At 44.2% G+C, this 19,592-nt stretch overlaps 1 protein-coding gene across 5 annotated transcripts in view; it reads right to left on the reverse strand.

Annotated features, from left to right (window-relative positions):
• The window catches only part of garnl3 (GTPase activating Rap/RanGAP domain like 3), a 443,932-nt gene that overhangs the window by 83,861 nt on the left and 340,479 nt on the right, over positions 1-19,592 (reverse strand). For 3 of the 5 annotated variants that reach the window (XM_043720251.1, XM_043720250.1, XM_043720249.1), the window contains exons 17-19: positions 16,954-17,058; positions 13,821-13,895; positions 3,741-3,842 (exon numbers count right to left, since the gene is read on the reverse strand). In XM_043720251.1, the coding sequence (XP_043576186.1) occupies positions 3,741-3,842; positions 13,821-13,895; positions 16,954-17,058 (282 nt within the window). The remainder of the gene's footprint in view (positions 1-3,740; positions 3,843-13,820; positions 13,896-16,953; positions 17,059-19,592) is intronic. The other 2 variants (XM_043720254.1, XM_043720252.1) reach the window with 1 other exon arrangement.

A 19,592-nucleotide genomic window follows, 5' to 3' on the forward strand; every position in this document is an offset into this window, starting at 1 on the left:
TACACATACACACATACACACACACATATACACACACACATATACACACTCATACACACACACCCATATACACACATGTATACACACTCATATGTACACACACTCATACACACACCCTTAGATCTATCTCACACACACACCACACACACACACACATACACACACACACACACACACACACATGTGTACACAGAAAGACAGGCAGACAGACACACACACACATATATATTATTAATGACCTCTAGAGGCAAGGGGGATCTTAACATAAGTCAAGTCTCCTCTTCCATCCTTTTGCTCCTGACTTGCCACTGTTGACCCAGAGTTGGGCCCGACACCTTCTCCTGGTGGTCCCTGGGCTCAGTGGTGGGATTGATGAAGGGAGAGCAAACTGCTTGGAGATAGGAAGCCTTGAACTCTGCTCTCATTTCCCAGCACCAGGTTACCAGAGCTTGGCTGGCAGGGGAGGGAGGGATATTAAGGCTGGCGCAAGTACTAATGAGGGAGAGGGAGCAACTCTATTTTTACCAGAATCAAGGATACAGGCAAAGGGGTTTTGGGTTGGCTGAGAATCACTGAGGTGATCCCAGTAGATTCATACTTTCATTTAGACACTTACCTTGAACTGAGCTGTTGCTCTGAGTTAAAAGGAACCGCAAGCTCAGAATGTCATTACATTTTTAAAACACAATCCGACATTAACGTGGTCCAAACCCAGATCCATGCATAACTTTCACACCAAGTGGATAAGTTTAACTTTTCTAATGAAAACTGAGCAACAGGGTGAGGTCATGGTATTGTCCATTCTTAAATTTGATAGGAAAGAACAACTGACAAGAGGCATAACATAAATTGAGCAAAGTGCATAACAAAATGTACAAAATTCAAAATCACCCAACACCAGGTTATAGTCCAACAGGTTTATTTGGAAGCACTAGCTTTCAGAGCGCTGCTCCTTCATCAGGTGGTTGTGGAGTACAAGATTGTAAGACAAAGAATTTGTAGCAAATGTTTACAGCATGATGTAACTGAAATTATATATTGAAACAGATCTGGATTGTTTGTTAAGTCTCTCATCTTTTAGAATGACCATGTTGGTTTCAATTCTTACATATGTAAATCCCAGAACTTTTTTAAAAGTTACATTCTCAAGTGAACTTTAACAATCGGTATCATATCGGCCCAGATAATGTATTGAAGGTGTAAGGTGCTCTGTGTGAGACGTAGTCATTCTAAAAGATGGGAGACTTAACAAACAATCCAGGTCTTTTTCAATATATAATTTCAGTTACATCACACTGTAAACCTTTGCTACAAATTCTGTGTCTTACGATCTTATACTCTATAACCACCTGATGAAGGAGCTGCGCTCTGAAAGCTGGTGCTTCCAAATAAACCTGTTGGACTATAACCTGGTGTTGGGTGATTTTTAACTCTGATTGGATGGCAATCTTTTACATTAGCATCCAAAGTTCAAACAAATCACAGAGTCTGAAGGTGTATCTGAAACTCTACATATTGTTGCATCGTAAATGGAAACTTGTAGAAAAGCTTCAATATCTTTTAGATGATCTTAGTAAGGAATTGTCACTCTGAAGGACAGCATGATGATTTCTATTCTCTTCATTGGGTTCATTCCAATGGGTGGAGAGGTCGAAGTTGAGCCCTTGCATTGGGTCAACAAGGGCAAGTCCTATTCTGCACAAAATTTCACACCCATTTATAAAAGTGCATATCTCCAATTTAATTACGCCCAGTGCAGACAGGAAATCTTCCCCATGTTCATTGCTCAGCCCAGCAAGAAAAGGGTACATTTAAAACAGAGTTTTAGAGTCATAGAGTCATAGAGATGTACATCATGGAAACAGACCCTAAAAATGTGTTGCTGGAAAAGCGCAGCAGGTCAGGCAGCATTGAAGGAGCAAGAGAATTGACGTTCCGGGCATAAGCCCTTCTTCAGGAATGAGGAGGGTGTGCCATGCAGGCTAAGATAAAAGGTAGGGAGGAGGGACTTGGGGGTGGGGCGTTGGGAATGCGATAGGTGGAAGGAGACTAAGGTGAGGGTGATAGGCCGGAGAGGGGGTGGCGGGGTGGTGAGGGCGAAGAGGTCGGGAAGAGGATTACAGGTAAAGAAGGCGGTGCTGAGTCCGAGGGTTGGGACTGAGATAAGGTGGGGGGAAGGGAAATGAGGAAGCTGGAGAAATCTACATTCATCCCTTGTGGTTGGAGAGTTCCTAGGCGGAAGGTTTTTTTTTAGATTACATTACATTAGATTTAGATTAGTGTGGAAACAGGCCCTTCGGCCCAACAAGTCCACACCTACCTGCCGAAGCGCAACCCACCCATACCCCTACATTTATCCCTTCACCTAACACTACGGACAATTTAGCATGGCCAATTCACCTGACCTGCACATCTTTGGACTGTGGGAGGAAACCGGAGCACCCGGAGGAAACCCACGCAGACACGGGGAGAATGTGCAAACTCCACACAGTCAGTCGCCTGAGGCGGGAATTGAACCCGGGTCTCTGGCGCTGTGAGGCACTCTTCCTCCAGGTGTCGTGTTGCCATGGTCTGGTGATGGAGGAGGCCAAGGATCTGCATGTCCTTGGCAGAGTGGGAGAGGGAGTTAAAGTGTTCAGCCACAGGGCAGTTCGGTTGGTTGGTGTGGGCGTCCCAGAGGTGTTCTCTGAAATGTTCCGCAAGTAGGCGGGCTATCTCCCCAATGTAGAGGAACTAGGAACCCTCCAACCACAAGGGATGAATGCAGATTTCTCCAGCTTCCTCATTTCCCCTTCCCCACCTTATCTCAGTTTTTCCAGCAACACATTTTTCAGCTCTGATCTCCAGCATCTGCAGTCCTCACTTTTTCCCATAGAAACAGACCCTTTGGTCCAACCTGTCCATGCCAACCAGATATCCCAACCCAATCTAGTCCCCCTGCCAGCGCCCGGCCCATATCTCTCCAAACCCTTCCTATTCATATACCCATCCAAATGTCTCAAATTGTCAATAAGCCAAATATGAAAGGGGAATCCTCGTTACATCCAGCTATATTCCATATTATACTTCTTCTTGTTAAATATGATACTGGGGAGACTTGCCGCCCTGTTTATTTTTTGGTATATTTATCCTACTCATTTGCTTGCACCTTGAAAACAAGTTTGAAGACGTTAATTTAAAAATAAGCCATTAAATAAAATCTTAAGGTATGCAAAAACAATTCATGGAAGGTTCCTTATTCCTATTTTCTCCCTATCTGTAGAATCATAAGGCACAGAAGGAGGCCATTCAGCCCTACAATTCAGTGCAGGGATACTAGGATAAATCTAGGAAACTAGGTCTGACTTACTGGAGCAAGAATAAACTGCTCAGTGAAACATTGGAGCTTATATCCAAACATGTGCAGGTTAGATGGATTGGCCATTCAAATTGCCCATGGTGTCCAGGGATGATCAGGCTAGGTGGACTAGCCCTGCGAAATCCAAGGTTACAGGATAGGGTAGGGGGCAGGGTCAAGCTGGGTCAGACGGTTGGTGTAAACTCGATGGGCTGAATGGACTTCCATACTGTAGGGATTCTATAATTCTATGATATTGTGCATTTCCTGGACGCAAACATCGAGATATTAGCACACAGGTAATTATTTTCATTAACTTGACACAACTTAAGCATTCAAGCAAACAGAATGGAACAAAATATTTTAAACATAGCTATGATTTCTTTTGACAAAAACACTTTACGTTGTTCCTTCTTTTTGAGCAAGTAAAAGGCTTTACTCCTTCATCCAATGTGCTGCTGGCTGGAAAATGACCCAAGGATCTGGTAAACTCATCCTGGTCATCCTGTTATGATAGAGTGAAAGTTATTGTGTTTTATCCCAGAATAAATTCATCATTTGTACTTTTAAACACCCAGTGAATTACATCCATTCTTACTTACACAGAATTACATTGAGTACACAGCACAGAAACAGGCCATTTGGCCCATCTGATTCCCACTGGTGAGTTTGTCCCACACAAGCATTAACCTCTTTGCATATGCATGGAAAGGACACCAAGCCAATGCTGACAAAATGGCCTCCAGCCATGATGCAACTTGACTTGTGACTGATAGATTGAAGTAAGTTGTAATGCACACTGCACTGCAATCTTTCAGTCCCACCTTGGTTGTGGAGGCTGAGCCAGAGGGCTGCTGAGATGCAAACCTTACAATGCTGATTAACAAAAAAAAGCCATAAACCATAAGCCGGGTTGATACAGGCCTAGCATTGCTGCAGGGGAAATTAACAGATGTCATAATCTAAGATAAAATTAATTGCGTGATTTAACCATGAGTTAGTAAATGGTGGATAACACTCATAGGTGTAGTATTGTGTCAGACGAAAATTGATCCAGGTATATCCTTAAATAATGGCGCTGGATGACGACAGTGAGGATGACGATGAATATGTGGATGTTTAAAAGGCACTCGATAAAGGGCCTCATAATAGATGCAAAAAAAAATTGAAGCCCTTGGGATTAAAAGAGCAGTGGTGGCATGCATATAACATTGGCTCCATGACAGAAAGCAGACAGCAGTGGTGAACAGTCATTTATCAGACTGGAGGGAAGTTTACAGTCGTAATCTCAGGGATGGGTAATTAAGACAATCGCTCTTGTTGATATATATTTATGATGCAGACTACAGGGCACAATTTCAAAGTTTGCCCATGACACAATACTTGGAAGTGCATGAGGAAAACAGCAGCAGCTGCCAGGTAAACAGACTGTGCTAATAGGGAGAGATGTGGAAGATGAAAGCCAATGCTGAGGGCTCATGGATGAAGTGGCAATATTAACCAGGTGACAATATTTTAAAAGGACTGCAGGCACAAAAAGATCTTGGGGGTTCACGTGTACAGGTCTTTGGAAATGACAGGCTAAGCTGTCATGGGAGATGATGGTATTGTTGTTGGATGAGTCATGCAGAAGCTCAGTAAATGTTTTTGATGACCCAGGTTTCAACTCAACACTAAACAAAAAGAAACAAGTCTAATTATGATTATGAAACCATAGTCACAAAAACCCATCAATTTATTGAATGTCTTTACGGAATGGAAATGGATGGACCATCAGGCATTGACCAGGAATGACATCAGCCCTATCAGCTCAGCAATGCCTTCCTGCCAACATCTGGGGGCTAGTGCCAAAATTGGGGCAGCTGTCTCCCAGCCTAGTCAAACAACAACCTGACACAGTCATACTCACAGATTTATATCTTACAATATGCCAGATAGCACCATCACCATCCCTGAGCAAGTCTGGCCCACAGAAAGGAGGGCCCAACTGAGTTGGGAGCATCATGGTATATAGTCAGAGGAAGTTGCCCCGGGACGGATCTCACAGCATCAGGCCAAGTGTGCCAAGGAACCTTCCTGCTGATCACTAGGTACCATTCTCACTCGGCTGATAACCCTATGCTCCTCCATCTTGAACAACACTCGGAAGAAGCACTGAGGATGGCAAAGGTGCAGCATGTCCTCAATGTCCAACATCAACAGGCTCAGCTATTGCACTACTGATCGAGCTGGTTGGGTCCTAAAGGTCAAAGCTGCTACATCGGGTCTGCAGCCGGTGGTGAGGGAACCGAAAACAGAAAGGGAAAAAATAGTTGGCCACATTTTTATAATCTGCTGGCTGCAGATGCATCTGTCCATGACAGTATCGGTAAGAGTGACCACTGCTGAATCCTCGCAGAGACAAAGTCCCACCTTCATATTATGAATGGCTTCCACTGTGTTGCATGGCACTGTCACTGTGCTGAATGGGACAGACTTCGAACAGATCTAGCAATTCAAGACTGGGCACTCACGAGGTGCTGGGAGCCATTAACAGCATCAGAATTGTTCTCCAGCATGATCTACAATCTCATAGACTGGCATATCCCCCACTCAACCATTACCATCATGCCAGGGAATCAACCCTGGTTCAATGGAAAGTGCATGAGGGCATGCCAGGAGTAGTACCAGGCATACCTGAGGATTAGGTGCCAACCTGGTGAGGCTACCAAACAGGACTATGCCAAACAGCATTAGCAGCAAGTGATAGAGCTAAGTGATCCCACAATCGATCGATCGGATCGAAGCTTTGTAGTCCTACCACATCCGTCTTGAGTGGTGGAGGAGGGGGTTCTATAAATATTCCATCCTTAATGATATGGCAGTCCAACACATCAGTGGAAAAGATAAGTTTGAAGCATTTACGACAACCTACAGCCAGAAGTGTCGAGTGGATGATCCATCTCGCATACTCCAGAGATCCCTAGCATGGCAGATGCCAGTCATTGACCAATTTGATTCACTCTTTATGGCATCAAGGAACAGTTGGAGACACTGGATACTGCAAAGGGTATGGGCCCTGACAACATTCTGTCAATGGTATTGAGATTTGTGCTGCAGAACTTGCCGCTCCCTGACCAAGCTGTTCCATTACAGCTACAACACTGCCATCTACCTGACAATGTGGAAATTGCCCAAGTATGTACTGAAGCCAGAAGCAGGACAAAAAAAATCCAACCTGGCCAAATACAGCCCAACGGTCTACTTTCAGTTGTTTGTGAAATGATAGAGTGCAATTAAACAGCACTTTCTTAGTAATAACCTGATCACTGACACTCAGTTTGGGTCCCAGAAGGGCCACTCAACTCCTGACCTCATTATAATTTTGGTTCAAAACAGCTGAACTCCAGTTGTGAGGGGAGAGTGACAGCCCTTGATATCAAGGTTGCTTGTGACTTGGCATGGCAAGGAACCCTAGTAAGACTATAGAGTTTCGGGGGAATTAGAGTAATATTTGGCACAAGCAAATGAGGAGCTTTGCCCTGGATGTTGTCAAGCTCCTTGAACGTTGTTGGAGCTGCAATTGTCCAGGCAAGTGGGAAGTATTCCATCACACCCCTTACTTGTGCCTTGTAGATGGTGGGCAGGCTTTGAGAAGTCAGAAGGATTCACTGCAGGATTTCTAGCTTCTGACCTGCTCTTGTAGCTACAGTATTTAAATGGTTAATTCAGCTTCTGGTCAGTGGTAACCCCTAGGATGTTGACAGTGGGGAGATTCAGCAATAAAGATGATTGCGATTATGAGAGGTTAGCTCCAGGACATTTCTGCAGGAGTTCTTCAGGGTCATATTCTGGGCCCAATCACCTTCAGCCGTTTCATCAGTGACCTTCGGACAGAACTGGGAACGAATCCACCAATGAATCCACAATGTTCAACATAATTTACGACTTTTCAGATGCTGAGGCAGTCCATGCCCAAATGCACCAAGAGCTGGACAATATCCAGGTATAGGCTGACAAGTGGCAAACAACATTCATGCCAGATAATTGCCAGACACAAACCATCTCCAAAACAAGACGACCTAACCATTGCCCTTTGAAATTCAATGGCATTACCATAGTTGGTAATACCATTGTTGCACCTGGTGCTGAGGAGGTGCATTAGAATGATACTGGGAACAAGAGACACCAGTACTGTGGAGAGAAGCTGAGGTTGCTTCTCCTTGGAATAGAGACAGTTGCGGAGTTGTTCGATATTGGGTGGCACGATGGCTCAGTGGTTAGTACTGCTGCCTCACAGCACCAGGGACCTGCGTTCAATTCCAATGTCGGGCAACTGTCTATGTGGAGTTTGCACATTCTCCCCGTGTTGGTGTGGGTTGCGTCTGGGTGCTCTGGTTTCCTCCCACAGTCCAAAGATATGCAGGTTAGGTGGATTGGCAATGCTAAATTGCCCACAATATGCAGGCTACGTTGATTAGCCATGGGAAATGTGGGGTTAGAGAGATGGGGTGGGATGCTCTTTGGAAGGTTGGTGTGGACTCGATGGGCCGAATGGCCTGATTCCGCACAGTAGGTTGGATAGCTCCTTCAAAGAGGTGACATAGACACAATGGGATGAATGGCATCCTTCAGCATTGTAAGGTTCCATGACTCTGTGTGCCTGACTGTTTCCTCATGCTCTTGCCCAATGTTAAGAGATTTAAAAAACTTTTGGAATCCAAGGTAGACAAGCAGGAAGCTGGAAGAACACAGCAAGCCAGGCAGCAGGTTAAGAGATGGCAAGTTAGGTTTGAACTCTAAGTTAATGCTCCCCCCTGCTGACAAGTGCAGTTTGCCACTTGGCATCCTGCCTCGATGGTAATTACATCATCCATGCAATAACCTCCGCTATTTGTGGAGAAATCTTGAAACCGTTCATGTGTTTAGTTAGGCAGCATCTTAATATCAGGATTCATGTTGCGTGGGCAACAATGTGTGGGATCTTGTTTGTATTTGTCTACCCTGTTGTTGTAACCAGCATCCTAATATTATTCTGAAGTAGAAAATAAATACCCAAAATATAGGGATTGCCATAGCGTCTTTTGGGACCAGGTTATCTAACAGTCTTGGCCTGGTGCCTGCCTTCAATAAAAACTGAAGCCAGCCTCACCACTGATAAATGATGGCTTCAGGTTAGGTTATAGACAGTATCAAGACAAATTAGAAGACAGCTTCAGCAGAAATTCTCCAGAGTAAAGAAAATGACTTTTGGAGCAAGGCTCACCGAACATATACATCAGTTAATTTGATGGGATTACACATACATTAGAACATTAATCAGACAGGTTTGTTTTGTTGGCTCCAGCCAGCAGCATTTAAGATGCAACAAGAAAAGAAATAAAACATTTTAAACAATGTATCCTTACCTTTTCAGATGATCACAACATAACATTGTTAAGAAATACTTGTACAAAGCCTTTGATTACAAATGGAACAGGACATCTCCAGTCATTTCACCCCAAAGAATGTTTCTCACAGAAATACATTTGACACCTGGCCTCCTGAAAATGGCTGTGTGAATGAATGCAAAACAACAACAACTGGAGTGCTGCATGGAAGTTGCTAATGCACTCAGGAGGGGAGGATATTGCTACACCATTCTAACATCAGTTCCTGCCATGATGTTGAGATGGAGCAGAAATCCCGGTAGTGGGGCAATGGTTAGAGCTTCAGGGTGCCCAAGGTTTACCAGACTGAGTCCTGAGATGTGAGTCAAGAGCGTGGTGCTGGAAAAACAGGAGAGGAACAGGAGAATCGACGTTTCGAGCAAAAGCCCTTGTCAGCCTTTCCTGCTGAAGAGCTTTTGCCCGAAACGTTGATTCTCTTGTTCCTTGGATGCTGCCTGACCTGCTGTGCTTTTCCAGCACCCCACTCTTGACTCTAATCTCCAGCATCTGCAGCCCTCACTTTCGCCTGATTCCTGGGATGACTGGATTGACATGAGCAGACAATGAATCGGTTAGGATTGCATTCACTGGAATTTAGAAGAATGGGGGGGGGGAATACCTTAGAGAAACATAAAATTCTCACAGAACTAGATAGGGTAGATGCAGGAAAGATGTTCCCAACTGTGGGGGAATCCAGAACAAGGGGCCATCAGTTTAAGGATAAGGGATAAACTTTTATGATTGAAATGAGAAGGGATTTCTTGACCTAGACAACAGGGAGCCTGTGGAAAGTGGTTGAGGCCAACGCATTACATTTTTTCATGGAGGAGGCAGACATAGCTCTAATGGCTAAAGGGATCAAGGGATGTTGGAGAGAATGGGACTGGGTACTGAGCACATTGGTCAGCCATGATCATATTGATTGGTAAAGCAGACTCAGTGGCCAAATGACCTACTCCTGCTCCTATTACCTCCTATGTTTCTTTGTTAAGTGTGCCATCTAAATTCTATTCATCAGAGGTTAGCACATGTTTCAGAATCACTGCACCCACACTAGGATAATGTTTTAATTACCCAGCTGTTGATTGGGATAATTTTAGAGTAAAGGTCAAGTAGAGGGAAGAATTTCTAAGTGTTTTCAGGAAAGTCTTCTTAATCAATACATTTTTTGTCCCACTGGAACGAAGCTATATATGAAAGAAAAATACCATGGATGCTGGAGATCTGAAATAAGAACAGAAAGTTCTGAAAAAAGTTCAGCAGATCTGATGGCATCTGTGGAGAGAGAAAGAGAATTAACATTTGGAGTCTAGATTGACTCTGTTAATGCTGCCAGACTTGCTGAGCTTTTTCCAGAATTTTCTGTTTCAATTTAGGAAGGAATTGTTGCTGGATCTGATAAGGTGCATCAACCGTGGGAGGGAGAACGTTTGCATAAGAGGGATCATCCTACCATACATTTTAGTTTAGCAATGGAGAAGAATCCGGAACAATTTAAAATAGAACATCTACGTAGGAAGAGGGATAACTTCAACGGGATAAGAAGACATCTGGGCTCAGGAAAATGGAATCAAGTTTTGACCTCAAAAACTGTAGTAGGTGTTCTTTAAGAAAGAAAGTTCAGGCACATACTAAGCAGATTCCAACTTGAGGGAAAGGTGGGGAATCACATCCAGGTCTGCTTGGCATGATGAAGGAAATAGAGAGAATGATGAATACGAGGAGGGTGCATAGTGCATGCCCGACAAATTCTCCAAACAAGGATCATAGCAAAAACTAAGCCTGGCAAAGACAGAAAACACGAATAAAATTTGGATCAACATAATATGCAATCCAAAAACTATCCACCAGCATGTATACAGCAAACCGTTCTGAAGAGGTGGGCTGGAGTACTTGAGGGACAATTGGGGTGATAAATGCTTAGAGGCTCAGGGAAGTATTGGATACTTAATGGGCACTTTGTATCAGTGTTTACTTGAGTCATAGAGTCATACAGCATGGAAACAAACCTTCAGCACAACTCGTCCACGCTGACCAGGTTTCCTAAACTGAACTCATCCCATTTCTCTGTGTTGGGCCCATATCCCTCTGAACTTTTCCTATCCATGTTCCTGATAAAATAGCTGTCTGATTGGAGGTGACCATGGTGATGGATGGGATGTACTGGAAAGGCTGACCATTATTGGATCAGGTATGTCGCTTGCTACCCATTGGATTGCCTCCAGGTTTCTATAGGAAGTGAAGTGTTCTAACAAGCCTCAAAAAACAGCATCTTATCTTCTGCTGGGGGACCCTAGGATTCAGCATCACGTTCAATAACCTTTGAGCCGATTCTGTCCTTCCATGCTTTTTGTACCCACTCTCACATTAGGTTCTGTCATGACATGACTTGCTTTTAGCAATAGCCAACCAATTCTCACCCACTTCCAGGCCTACATGGGTCACTTTCAGCACATCCTATTAATTCTTTCCTACTCTCAAATCCATTATCAGCCTCTATTCTGGACTAGACAGACTGGAGGCTGGAAGAACACAGCAAGCCACGCAGCATCAGGAGGTGGAGAAGTCGACATTTTGGGTGTGCAACCCTTCTCCGATCCTGAAACGTCGACTTTTCCACCTCGCGACGCTGCCTGGCTTGCCGTGTTCTTCCAGCCTCCTGCTTGTCTACCTTGGATTCCAGCATCTGCAGTTTTTTTTTGACTCTATTATGGACTGGCCTATTATCAATACTCCCCGCCATATTTGTCTACCACTTTCATATCACACTCTCTAGGTTTATCTCTCCCCCACCAACCCCAGCCTTGCCTTCACCATAAATAACACTTTTTCTAGCTGTGGTCAATTCTGATGAAGAGGCAGTGGACCCAAAATGTTAAGTCTGCTTCGTCCCACGGATGCTGGCAGACCTGCTGAGTTTCTCCAGCAATCTCTGTTGTTGTTTCGAAAGAAAGTGGCAGTGGAGACAGAGGCAAGCCTTGTCATAATTTTGCCTTCCCAAAGTATTATGGAGGTATCAGACAACTGAAGAGCAACAGACGTGGCTCCTCTGTTTAAGGAGGGTGGGAGGGGTCCTTGGAAGCCAAACGCTGGTCATTTTCACATCCACCAGTGAGCAACATTTAGAATCAACAGTCAGGGGAAAAGAAATTGCTAGCGCTTGAGGTATATTTGAGTTAATTAGAGATAGCCAGCATAGATTTGTAAAAGGCAGATTATGTTCAAATTTTAATTGAATTTTTGATGTATTAACATATAACATTGATGAAGGCAATGCGATGGATGTTCTTGATATTGATTTTAAGAAATCCTTTGAAAAAGACTCATTTGAACAAGCAGGTACAAGCACGATGGACCAAGTGGTCTCCTGTGCTGTGACGGTTCTGTGGTAAAGTACCAATTAAAGGCTGGTGAACAAAATGAAGGGTCATATAATAGGAGACTCAGTGACGGCTTGATAAAACATTGGCTTAAAGACAGAAAATAATAAGTCACAGTAGATGGCTTTTTCTCAGACTGGATGACTTGTGCTGAGGTTCGTTGGAACACTTCACTTCCTATAGAAACCTGGAGGCAATCCAGAGGGTAGCAGGGACATACCTGAACTAATAATGGTCAGCCTTTCCAGTACATCCCATCCATCACCATGGTGCCCTCCAATCAGACAGCTGTTTTTGCAGGAATATGGATAGGAAACGTTTAGAGGGATATGTGCTGGAAATGTGTTGCTGGAAAAGCGCAGCAGGTCAGGCAGCATCCAGGGAACAGGAGAATCGACGTTTCGGGCATAAGCCCTTCTTCAGCCCTCCTGAAGAAGGGCTTATGCCCGAAACGTCGATTCTCCTGTTCCCTGGATGCTGCCTGACCTGCTGCGCTTTTCCAGCAACACATTTCCAGCTCTGATCTCCAGCATCTGCAGACCTCACTTTCTCCTTAGAGGGATATGTGCCAAACACAGGAAAATGGGACGGATTTAGTTTAGGAAACCTGGTCAGCATGGATGAGTTAGGCTGAACGGTCTGTTTCCGTGCATGACTCTATGAATTTCTGAAAGTTGTTACCTGAGAGTCAGACAAAGCAAGAGCAATGGCTTTTATTGATGTGAAATATATGAATGGCTAGGATATTGGAATAAGGAATAAAATTTAACAAATCATTATTGATAGTGGAGGTGTGAAAAACTATGAGAATGTTCCCAACAGACTGTTACAGAATCCGGCTTGGGCAAGCGATACCAGCAGTCACAGATGGAATTTGATATAGAGGTAATACATTTTGACAAAAGGGATAGGGAGACGCAAAATCAACAGCACAGTTCTGAGGAACATACAAGAGCGGAAAGACAGAGAGTCACGCACATAGATCTTTGGAGATGGCGGGACATAATCAGAGAGTGGCCAGCATAGCACCCTAGATCATTGGCTTCGCAAATGGAGGAGTCAAGTACAAAAGCAGGGAGGTTATAATGATCTCTGGTTAGGTCATAACTAAAGTATTGCATGCAGCTCTGGTCACCATCCTTAAGGAAGGTCCTTAAGAGGCTGCTGAAGACATTTACGAGAACATTTTCAGTGTGAGGGATTTTGGTAACAAGGTTGAGTTGGAGCAACAGAGATTAGGGGAAGATTTGATAACAATGTACATGACTGTGACAGACTTACATAAGGAATACAAGGAACAGCCATCAGCAGTAGCTCATGGTAATGACCAGGGAGCACCGATTTAAGGTTTTGGGCAAGAAATGCAGTGAGGACAGAAGGAAGAACATTTTATGCAATGAGGGGTAAAGATAATGAATGATTTCAAAAGGAAACTGGCACACCTTGAGAGAAGTAAGTGTACAGGACTACATGGCTAGGTCAGGTGAATGGGGCTGCCTGGAGACTGTATAGAGAGTCGGTTTGGACAAGGCGGGCTGAATGGCCTCCTTCTTTGCCAGAACATCTCCACAACTCAGAAGTATGACAAATGTTTCAACTTCGCTGAATTAAACACAAGAGGGAATGGGTGTTAGCTAAACCTTTCAGCAGTTTCATCTGAATCGTAGAAGGGAGAAAAATAAATAATGTGCTCACCTCTTTCCTGTACAGGCCAGTGGTTACCAAACTCGTGGGAGCATCGCCTCTGACGATTGTCTTCAGCTTGAGGGCCTGAGCAGAAAGAGCATTTGTTGTCTAATACTGTACTGCTTTTCAGTGCTGGCAGGGCGTGCATTGTTACACTGCCTGGCTGACATTGTTACAGTGAGCGCAGGGGGTCTGGGCGAGGGGGAAGCACTGGGACCACAGTGCAGGGGATCACAACATTGACACAAAATCACCTTGGCAACCACCACTGTCATCACATGATATTCAGACCAAAAGCCAAGTGCTCTGGGGATTTTATTTGTGGAGCAGCGAACGTTTTGTCAGGCCAATGCAACATAACAGAAGAGAAGCAGGGGATCAAATTCTGCTCTTATTCTACATCGCTCTGTCAGCTGGTAGAATCAGTGATGCTGTAAAATTAGTAACATTTTGCTACATGGTGAATATTATGAAAAGAGGACAACATAATTTGCAAGGCTGCATTGCCTTACGGATCAGATTTTCACAAGGGAGCCCACAAGTGTGAACACACTGAGATGGGGAGGGAGAGAGTGTAGACGTCCTTAGTCCAACACAATGGGAGGGGAGTGACACTGTGCGGAGGCCAGGTACATGCCGTTATCAGCATTGAGAGGTAACTGGGGTGCGTGCAATCCTACACGTGGGCTCTCTCTCTCTGGAAGATGGTACACTAAAGGGGCGGCATGGTGGCTCAGTGGTTAGCACTACTGCCTCACCGCACCAGGAATCCAGGTTCGATTCCAGCCTCGGGCAACTGTCTGTGTGGAGGTTGCACATTTTCCCTGTGTCTGTGTGGGTTTCCAACAGATGCTTTGGTTTCCTCCCACAGTCCAGGGATGTTCAGGTTGGGTGGACTGGCCATACTAAATTGTGCAGGTTAGGTGGGTTAGCCACGGGATCATGCAGGGTTAAAAGGATGTGATTAGGGGGTGGGTCTGGGTGGGATACTCTTCAGAGGGCCAGTATGGACTCGTGAGGCTGCTTCCACACTTTAGGGATTCTATAAGTAACTTGTGCAAATTTAAAGAGAGAGCATAAAACATGGGGAAGGAGAGAGAGGGGGGAATAAGCATTTCAATTAAAACAACTTTAGAGAAAAGAATTAATTAAGAATGAGCTCTAGAAATCCTTTGCTGTTCATCCTTTTAATAAAAAGCTACAACCTTGGACCATCTGGTGTGGAACAGCTTCAGGCCGTTGTGTGCTGTAGGGTCAAGCTCCTCTCAGCAGCTGCTCGGGATCAGCAATAATATTCCTTACCACGTTGGAGGGTTTCAAACCTGATCAGGAAGGGGTGCCCTTACTTGACACCAAGACTATAAATGACTGTTGGCAAAATTAGGGAATGAATGGCTCCCATGAGTTCTTGCTTGTTATCAAAGTTTTGATGCGAATCCATTAGAGTAAGTCAACACAATTATTGTTACAGTTTCCTGATCGAATACTCTCCACTTGCCAGGATGAGTGCGACTCCACAAGGGCAACCAACACGTCAGGGACATTGATCGGAGTCCCACCCATCACCTTAAACATTCATTCCCTTCCCCACTGGTGCACAGTTGCAGCAGTATGTACCATCTACAAGACCCACTGCTAGTGGGTGGCACGGTGGCACAGTGGTTAGCACCGCTGCCTCACAGCGCCAGAGACCCGGGTTCAATTCCCGTCTCAGGCGACTCTCTGTGTGGAGTTTGCACATTCTCCCCGTGTCTGCGTGGGTTTCCTCCGGGTGCTCCAGTTTCCTCTCACAGTCCAAAACTGTGCAGGTTAGCTGAATTGGCCATGCCAAATTATCCATAGTGTTAGGTGAAGGGGTAAATGTAGGGGAATGGGTCTGGGTGGGTTGCGCTTCGGCGGGTCAGTGTGGACTTGTTGGGCCAAAGAGCCTGTTTCCATACTGTAAGTAGTCTAATCAACCATGGTTCCTAGACAGCATCTTACAAACCCATGACCTCTACTTTCTCAAAGGACCAGGGCTGGAGATGCATGGGAACACCACCATCTGCAAGCTCTCCTCCAAGCCACTCACCATCCTGACCTGGAAATATATCACCATTCTCTCTCAATAACTGGGTGATGATCCTCTCTAACAGCACTGAAATGCCCCTATGCCCACAAGAGCTGCATTGGTACAAGAAGGCAGTTCAACCCCACCCTCTCAAAGTCATTTAGGGATAGACAGCATATTCTGGCACAGCCCGTGACATCCACATTCCAGGAATAATTAAAAAAGGAAGTGGAACAGAGATCACACGACCAGGAGGGGGAACTAAGTGATGTTCAGTTACGATGTTTCAGAGACCATGGTATTAAGGGTAAGCCTGATAGTCCAGCTGGTCTGTGCCTGCCTGTCAACTCACTGAATAGGTCAATAAATGTCATTCAAACATACCCTGGTCTGCTTTAGTGCTATAGCTTCCAGCAGTCTCTCTCTGGTGCTGCCTTATAAATTTAAGACTGAATCCATACACCAATTTGTTTTTGTCTTGTCTAAGGAAAGGCAAGATGAAGCACTGTGTTTTAAAGTATCTTCGTTATACTGGGATTCATCAACGTTTGGATCCCTTCGATCCAGCATCAATGCGTGTCGTACAAAACACTTTAACATTAAATCAGAGGCAACCATCACCTAATTGACAAACAGATGAAAAACCAGGAAAGCTGCAATGCTGGTGCTATACTTCATCAAATATTGCTGCTTCTTTTTAAATGGTTCTCCACTTCATGCTGTAAAGCGCTAGGAATGTTCCTGGTTGCCTGTTTAAGTTATAGCAGGAAACTAATTTTGAAATTCAGTTGACAAACTGCTGCCATTGTACCAATCAGGCAGCCATCCAGACAAGTAGAAAAAAAGATCACGCTGAGGTGAAACTCTCAGTGTCAGATGGTGATGCAAAATCTCCTCACTGCAGACAAAGCAATGCCATCATAATCTCCATTCTGATTGGTTAATAGTTGCAATGCAAGTGACATTGCGTTACAAGGACAAACAACTAAGGATGTGTCATGGCCCACAATATGAGCGGGTCAAATTAAATAACGACTAACGAAACTAGCATTTTGCTCCATGAGAATGTTTTGTGCATCGAGTTTGACTCACTTGGCCCACTCTGACAAATTCCGCTTGACGTGCTTCCTCCTTTTTCCGAGCTGATTTCGGGGATTCTGGCAACACATCGCTGAATGACCTCCGATTTAACATATTCTGGATATATAACACAAGGAAGAATTAAACCCTCGGCACAGGTTCACAACTGTTCCTTCAATTAACTAAGGAGATTAACCTCCAGGTTTTCACGACATGCCACTATTGTCCCTTATCTAGGGAGACTATGACCTGATATAGTTATGACTACTTCCTGGAGAATGTTTAAATGGCAGCAACACCCAATATTTGGCAGCAGCATCCCATCAGTGAGTCACTCAGAGTCCTTCCATGTGCCTCATGGACAATCGCAGCTGTGTATAAACCAACAAGACACAGGGAGCTGGGCCTTTTGAATCAATTGTTACTTATTCAGATGTTACTGGGTCTTCACAGACAAGGCTTCAGAATTATTACAAATGAAATCTCCGACACGTCTCTGTCAACAAGCTTCCCTCTTTCAGTTTGCCTTTCTTACAACGTGAAGCTGTGAAAATTAATCCTTATTCCAATTTCTTGGCTCTTTGTGACCTATCCATAAATGACTTGCTGAACAAAGAGACCTTGGAGTACAGGCTCATTGCTCCCTGAAAGTAGAGTCTCAGGTAGATAGGATAATGAAGGCAGCATTTGCTTTCCTTTATTGGTCAGAGTATTGAGTACAGGAGTTGGGAGGTCATGTTGCGGCTGTACAGTACATTGGTTGGGCCACTGTTGGAATATTGCGTGCAATTCTGTTCTCCTTCCTATTGGAAAGATGTCGTGAAACTTGAAATGGTTCAGAAAAGATTTACAAAGATGTTGCCAAGGTTGGAGGATTTGAGCTCTCGGGAGAGGCTGAATAGGCTGGGACTGTTTTCCATGGAGCGTCGGAGGCTGAGGGGTGACCTTATGGAATTTCATAAAATCATGAGTGACACGGAAAGGGCAAATAGACAAGGTCTTTCCACTGGGGGAGTCCAGAACTAGAGGACATAGGTTTAGAGTGAGAGGGGAAACATTTAAAAGGGACCTAAGGGATAACGTTTTCACACTGAGAGTGGTGCGTGTATGGAATGAGCTGCCAATGGAAGTGGTGAAGGTTGGTACAATTGCAACATTTAAAAGGCATCTGGATTTGTATATGAATAGGAATGGTTTAGAGGGGTATGGGCCAAGTGTTGGCAAATGGTTAGGATGTCTGGTCAGCATGGACAAGTTGGATCGAAGGGTGTTTCTGCGCTGTATATCTCAATGACTCTTACTGCAGTTTAACAACCCATCTAAAAGTGGCAAATTATTTTATATACGGGTAATTTATGTTTTAGTGAAACTATCTAGCCAGGGTGTTCCTGCAAAAAAGACTGGATAAAATTACCTTGCTACATAGAGGCAGAGGGAATTAGCCCTGGTAAGTCTTTATAACTGACAGCCTAAGGTTGAAAGAGGATGAACTTACTTTATCGTTGCATCATAACCAACAGTATATGAAACTATTCAACTTTAAACCAATCAGAAAGCAAAGATATGTTTGCATGAGCAAAAATCTATTTTCTGGTTAAGTAGTCACCTATCGAAGAAAAAGGACTAAACAGAACACAAGGACTGTGTAGTAATATTCTTCCTTTCCAACACTGTCCTATTGTAAACAGTAATAAAGCCCTCCAGCTAGACAATAACATTTCTAATATGTTCTGTCTTTGTAAACACTGATTTTAATATTGGTGTCAATGACTGAAGATCATCACAATGTAAATCTTCCCAATACTTATTCCAGGGAGTTTCTGCTCGTCCAGAGGAAACAAAGGAAGCATTAACAAGGGAGATGCCAGTTTTCCACTCAAGGTCAAATCAATGTGACCAAGAACATGGGTGGAATAATCAGGACTCAGTGTGGAGCCATCAGAGATAAGACACAAGTAGATGCTGATAAATTAAATATGTCAACCACCCACCTTGCAAAGCTAGGAATCATAGCATCGGGACACAAGACAGTTGGAGTGTAACAAAAAAAAAGCAAGACATATTTCTGAAGTAAAGGACAGAAGGAGCTGGAAGGGCAAAACAACAACAACTGCTACTTCCATTCATTAAAGTTGCACCTAGTGCCTCCTATGTTGGTTATATAACAAAGATTAAGTGGCCAAGGGAGACTGGTCAAAGCATAGGGATGAAGAATCAGGAGAAAGTGAGGACTGGATGCTGGAGGCCAGAGTTGAAAAATGTGGTGCTGGAAAAACACAGCAGGCCAGGCAGCATCCGAGGAGCAGGAGAATCGACGTTTCGGGCATAAGCCCTTCTTCAGTCAGAGTTCCTGCTTATGGAGAGGCAGCAGAGTAGAGGGTATGCTACTGGGCTATTAATCCAGACCCCTTGGGGAGCCTTAACCTAATCCTAACCTTAGCCCTAATCCTAACCCTAGCCCTAACCCTAACCTTAACCCTAACGCTAACCCTCTGTGAATGATCTGTGGGCATAGATTCAAATCACACCATGGAAGGTAGTGAAAGATTAATTCAATTTTTAAAGGAAAGTCTTGCATAACAAGTTCACAGAATCATAGAATCCCTACAGTGTGGATGCAGGCCATTTTGCCCATTCAGTCCACCACGACC

The sequence above is a fragment of the Chiloscyllium plagiosum genome, chromosome 30, assembly GCF_004010195.1.
Source record: "Chiloscyllium plagiosum isolate BGI_BamShark_2017 chromosome 30, ASM401019v2, whole genome shotgun sequence".
In the NCBI taxonomy this organism is placed as follows: domain Eukaryota; kingdom Metazoa; phylum Chordata; class Chondrichthyes; order Orectolobiformes; family Hemiscylliidae; genus Chiloscyllium; species Chiloscyllium plagiosum.